This window comes from Toxorhynchites rutilus, chromosome 2, assembly GCF_029784135.1.
Source record: "Toxorhynchites rutilus septentrionalis strain SRP chromosome 2, ASM2978413v1, whole genome shotgun sequence".
Lineage (NCBI taxonomy): Eukaryota > Metazoa > Arthropoda > Insecta > Diptera > Culicidae > Toxorhynchites > Toxorhynchites rutilus.
In genome coordinates this window covers 304,163,454-304,170,006 of record NC_073745.1, presented here as the reverse complement: position 1 = coordinate 304,170,006, position 6,553 = coordinate 304,163,454, and the positions used below count along the sequence as shown (strand labels likewise).

The 6,553-nt window shown below is 43.4% G+C and overlaps 1 protein-coding gene across 1 annotated transcript; it reads left to right on the top strand.

Moving 5' to 3' along the window:
* Positions 1–494: 494 nt before the first annotated feature.
* Positions 495–2,473, top strand: LOC129770965 (transcription factor grauzone-like). Its single transcript, XM_055774175.1, has 2 exons — positions 495–847; positions 902–2,473. The coding sequence occupies exons 1-2, from the start codon at positions 728–730 to the stop codon at positions 2,198–2,200; spliced, it is 1,419 nt and encodes a 472-aa protein (XP_055630150.1). The 5' UTR covers positions 495–727; the 3' UTR covers positions 2,201–2,473.
* The last annotated feature ends 4,080 nt before the right edge of the window (positions 2,474–6,553 follow it).

Here is a 6,553-nt window from a genome sequence, read left to right as displayed (position 1 = left end):
TTAATTTTGAAAACGTTCATTCCGACTGAAAATCAGCTATTCTTTAACGCTCCCCTAAACTAGTAAACGAAGCACAATGCCGGCAACGCGGATCGCTGTTTTGAAGAAAACAAATACTTTTGATGTTTGAGATGTTGGCACCAAAAACATGGCGGGTGTCATACAGCTGGCCAAACCGAGCAAGACACGGTTTGAAATTTGGAAGAGGTGCGAACCAAAAAACTTTTTCTGAGTGTAATGTTTTGGTTCAAATATGATACAAAATTATACAACTGGCAACCATTCGATATGGGCTGACTTCTATGATTGCATTGAGGCAGGGGTTAGACATCAATTGAATATAGGCTACCCAAAATCAAAATCAATATGGCGTCATTTGTTTATCTACATATCATTTACGAGGATTGAAATCGAAAAATGCGCTGCTTTTTTCTAGCTGCATGAGCGATTTTCATATTTCGGTTTCACATGGAGGTGTTTACATTTAACATAGAGTTTGAAGTTAGCCACTATTCGACTATATAACCGGACCGAATTGTAAACAACAGTAATTACCAGAACCAAAATGTCAGTGAACCGCAGCAATGTTGGGTACACTGGCAATATGAGGGATTTGACGTTTCAGTCATACCCCTGCATTGAGGTCCATCTGTAAACATTCGGAAAACTCATTCAAAGCGTTCTATTAGCAAATTCGTCGGAGTAGTAAGCTAACGAAGTTCTCGGAATGGACAAACAGATAAAGGAAATATGCCGTCTATGCTTAGATCCCAGCGAAAAGTCTAGCTGTAGTTCGATCAAAGATTTGGCAATGCGGTCCAAGCTGAAAACTGTGTTCAAATTTGAGGTAAGCGTATTGAATTTTTCGTAAACAACAGCTAACACGCCTCAAATACCGTAGCTTCCCGAAGAAGAATCCTTCCCTTGTGAGATTTGCCACGAGTGTTCGTCCAAAGTGGATGAATTTCACTCTTTTCATGAAACTGTTCGGCTGAATCAGGATCAACTGAAAGCTGAACCCGCCGATTTGAATGCTCTACAATACGTGGAAATAAAGCAGGAACCATCTCCATGCGCGGCTAAACAGGATGATGAGTCACCAGCTTCACAAAATGATATAAAGGACGAGCTATCTGATTCTGAGGAGGAAGATGCCAGAAAACCTCTTCGAAGAAAGCGCAAACAGAGAGCTTCAGCAGCGAAAACGGTTACGAAGATGAAACAAGCGCGGAGAAATGATCCCGATAAGGATAAAAACGAAAAGGTGGCTGAAGAGAACAAGAAAATTCAAGAATTCTTAAATATTAGTTGTAAATTTTGTTCTGAAAAGTTTGATTCGTTCGATAGACTACAAAAGCACACCCGCAAATCACACAATTCCCGTGGAAGCCTTACATGTTGCAATCGTGTTTTCTACAAGAAGTGCAGAATAATCGAGCATATTGATTCTCATTTGAATCCGAATCAGTTCCTTTGTGGCTTGTGTAACAAAAGCTACTGCAGTCAGAATTCTCTGGATTTGCACAATTTGAGAAAACATTGCATCAACGAGGAAAAACCATTCAAGTGCGAAAAATGTGGCCAAGGATTCCCGAAGGAATGGTTATTGAAAGTCCATTACACTACGCACATTCCGGCGGAATGTACGATCTGTCATAAGGTTTTGGCAAGTGCGTCTACTCTGAAAACTCACATGGTAACCATACACACGGGTAATTCGAAGCACATCTGCGACACGTGTGGACAGGAGTTCCGAACCAAGCTGGGCTTGGAACGGCACATCAAACAGCATATGGGTATCGATCCGATCGAACGAGTTCAGTGCCACATTTGCAGCAAATGGGTCAAGGGAAAGTCATGCCTGAAGATCCACATAAAAACGGTGCATAGTGAGGAAAACCAGTCGGTCACTTGCGATGTGTGCCACCAAATATACCCAAATATGCGCGCTCTCGGTTGTCACAAACGCGGTGTCCACGCGGAGGAAAAGTTCGAGTGTGAAATTTGTGGGAAGAAATTCAAAAGGAGTATCTATTTGAAGGAACATCGTGCTTCCCACACGGGTCAATCGCTGTATTCCTGTGATGTGTGCGGAATGATGACCAATTCCAATGCGAACCTCTACTCGCACAAAAAGAGCAAACATCCGGAGGAATGGCTGGAGGCACGCAAAAAGGCCATGGCGAACGCTTATGGGTAGATCTTAATTTTTTTCTAATGGCTACAGAATAACCCATCGATACGCCACATCACTTAATCTGTTTTTCGAGCATAACATGCAATCAGGTTTCTTTTACAGTGTGGACACGTCATATCGACACACCTTGGTTTCTGAAAACGTGTTCACCTTAGACATATACTACATTGTAATCACAAAACGTCAGAGAGAGAGAATTTGGTTTCATTAGTAGCGACACGCAGAAAACGTAACACGCGAAATTCTTAGAGAAATAAAGTTTATTTTTATAACAAATCCGTTCGTATTCGTTTCTTCCGGCGTTAATCCACCACATTGGTGACCGCGACGTGAGTTCCGTTCGTATGCTCAATCGATTCGAGCAAGTTTCGCGATAAAATATCGAATCTTTCAAACCGCTTCCTCGCCCTAACCTCAAACTACAATGTCAACACCGCCAAGCAATGGTGGAACTTCTGGAACAATCGAACCTGTCGGAGCAGCAGCCGTTGTTTCCGTGAAGCTTCCGGAGTTCTGGAAAGCAGAACCAGAAATGGTTCGCGCAAGCGGAGGCACAGTTTATTTTGGCAAACGTAACGAGGGACGATACTAAATTCTATCATATTGTGGCAAAGCTCGAACAATCGGTGATATGCCACATCACTGACCTGGTATCCAATCCACCGCAACAAGATAAGTACAAGAAAATTAAAGAGCGTTTGATTTCTCGGTTCGCACTTTCACCGGAAACACGCCTAGAACGGTTGCTAAGTTCATCGGATCTGGTGATATGAGACCGACCCATCTCCTTGCCAAAATGCAGGATTTAGCAGCGGGCTTGAACGTAAATAATGAGCTTCTCAAAATGCTTTTCCTACAACGGATGCCTCAACACATTCGCCCGGTTTTGACCATTAGCGATGGAACGCTCCCCAAGTTGGCGGAAATGGCAGACAAATTGACCGAGTTTCCTCGGGTCGCGTCTGTGTCTTCGGTTCCCACTCCTATCTCGAATGCAGTATCTGATCAAATGGAGGGCTTGAGGGAGCAAATGGAAGTGCTCAGCACGGAGATCCGGCGCCTGAAGCAAAATTCTGCTAATCATCGTAGAACCCGTTCAACATCTCGCTCCAGTAACAACAGTACGACAACCGAACTGTGTTGGTACCACCGGAAGTATGGACAGCAAGCTGAACGTTGCCGGCAACCGTGTCAATTTCATGTTTCAAAAAACTAAGCCGGCGCTCACCCGAATCGTCAGGGGTGAGCGAATCCTTCTCGAGCCGACGACTCATGATATTTGATAAAACCAGCGGGTATCGTTTTCTTGTAGATACCGGATCCGATGTTTCTATTATACCCGCCACAAGAAAAGACAAATTCAACGAGCCTATTTCATTTCTGCTGCACGCTGCAAATGGAACATCAATTAAGACTTATTCGACCAAGTTCGTGTCAATAGATCTCGGCCTACGACGAAAATTAACGTGGAATTTTCTGATAGCTGATGTAAGCCATGCGCTGATTGGTGCTGATTTCCTGGCGCACTTTGGGTTATTAGTTGATTTGCGTAATAAAACTCTCATCGATTCAACAACAAATCTTCGATCGACAGGTGATGTGATGACCACGACCTTCCACAGTATAACTACTATTAACATGAATCATCCGTTCCACAACCTTCTATCAGAGTTCCGTCAGGTTACACTACCAGCAACAATGCGAAACGAGGCTCAACACGACGTTACACACCACATCATCACCAAAGGCCCGCCAGTAGCATCAAGAGCCCGCAGGATGCATCCGGAAAAACTTAGGGCTGCTAAGGAGGAATTTTCGCTGATGATGGAGTTAGGAATCTGCCGCCCATCGAGTAGCAGTTGGGCTAGTCCACTTCATTGTGTGCCTAAGAAGGATGGCCAATGGAGATTCGTTGGAGATTATCGGCAGTTGAATAAGGTGACTGTTCCGGATCGATACCCGGTTCCACATGCGCACGATCTGCTGAATTCGCTGCAAGGTAAACAAATATTCACTACTATTGATTTAGAAAGAGCATATCACCAGATTCCTGTCGAGGACGCTGATATACCTAAGACTGCAGTTATCACGCCATTTGGCCTCTTCGAATTCACAAAAATGCAATTCGGTCTCTGTAACGCTAGCCAGACATTTCAGAGATTTATGAACAAGATATTAGGGGAACTAGACTTCGTAATAGTTTTCATTGACGACATCTGCATCGCGTCATCATCAGTGAAAGAACATGAACAACATGTTCGAACTGTTTTTGAACGGTTACAAAAATATGGCCTAGTCATAAACGTGGCGAAAAGTAAGTTCGCACAAAGCGAAGTTGAATTTCTGGGATACTTGGTCAACCAAGACGGAATCAGTCCGCTGCCATCTAGAGTTCAAGCGGTTTCAAATTATGCATTACCCAATACAGTCAAGGAGCTTCGACGTTTTCTTGCTCTTATTAATGTATATAAACGGTTTGTACCCAAGGCAGTTGATCTGCAACTGGAGCTTCGAAAACTGATACCTGACAATAGGAAGAATGATAATAGAAAATTACATTGGGATGAAAATACATTGTTAGCTTTTGATCGTTGTAAAAAATCTCTGGCAGAGTCTGTTTTGCTGCATTATCCAGATTCGAACAAAACGTTAGCGTTGTTGATTGATGCTTCTAACACTGCAGCTGGGGCCGTTCTTCAACAATATTCTGGAGTTTCCTGGCAACCACTCGGATTTTATTCGGAGAAGTTCTCAGAAGCGCAAAAGAAATATTCAACTTTTGGACGAGAGTTGACAGCTATGAAAATGGCAGTCAAATATTTCCGTTATTTTCTGGAAGGTAGAACATTCGTTATATTCACCGACCATAAGCCGCTTACCAGTGCTATGGGCACCACTTCTTCCAGTAGACTTCCGCACGAAGAAAGATATTTGCGATACATTTCATTGTTTACCACAGATATTCGCCATATCAGTGGTATGGATAATACAGTTGCCGATGCTTTATCCCGAATCGAGGTTGTTACAATGATTGACCTCTCATCTATTGCAAAAGATCAGGTTGACAACCAGGAGCTTAAAAAACTTATGAATTCTTCAACGCTCAAAATAGAACCGATTCGCATTCCGAATGTTTCCAGACCAGTCTACTGCGATGTATCGATTAAAAACAGAATACGTCCGTTTATTCCAGAAAACCATCGTACCGCAGTGATGCAACAGTTGCATGGTATGGCGCATGTGGGTGCACGAGCAACGAGAAGGCTTATATCTGAGCGATTCATATGGTCATTCATGAACCGAGACATCAATCAATTCGTTCGGAAATGTCAACACTGTCAACTTTCAAAAATAAACCGGCATACTGTTTCACCATTAGGCTCCTTCGACCCTCCGAAATGCAGATTCCGTCATATTCATGTGGACCTTGTTGGTCCTTTGCCTCCATCGAAGGATAATCGTTATCTCTTAACCGTTGTAGATCGGTTTACGCGTTGGCCAGAAGCCATACCTTTGCCTGATATGACCGCACCTACTGTGGCTAGAGCATTGACACAGCATTGGATTTCACGATTTGGCACACCTGAAACGATTACTACGGATCAAGGGCGTCAGTTCGAATCCGAGTTATTTCGGGAATTGAATTACATTATGGGAGCTCACCACATTCGAACAACAGCGTATCATCCTCAATCAAATGGAATGGTGGAAAGGTTCCACCGTACATTGAAATCAGCTTTAATGTGTAAAAACCCCAATCGTTGGTGCGACGAATTGCCGTTAGTGTTACTTGGATTGAGAACAGCGTTCCGAGAAGATTTCAAGTGCTCTTCAGCTGAACTGCTGTATGGCCAAGCAATTACGAGTCCCCGGGGAGTTCTTCGATCCACCTGTTGGCTCAATCGATCGATTCGAACTTGTCAAGACCTTGCATGACACATTTGCAAATCTTCGACCACCCAAACCAAATCATCACACGAAACCTAAAATATTCATTCACAAGGATCTGCGTACATGTGATCAGGTTTTCGTTCGAACCGACGCGGTGAAGCGTCCGCTGCAACAACCTTATGAAGGACCTTTCAAAGTCTTGAAACGTTCTGAAAAACACTTCGAAATTCTCATTGCAGGCAAAAAGCAAAACATAAGTGTAGATCGATTAAAACCAGCATTTGTTTGTGAGGAGGACATTGCCAATCACCCTTATGAAGATTCGTGAACACTAGTCACGCCAACCGGACATCGTGTACGATTCTTGGCGTAACTGGGGGGCGCCTGTGGACACGTCATATCGACACACCTTGGTTTCTGAAAACGTGTTCACCTTAGACATATACTACATTGTAATCACAAAAC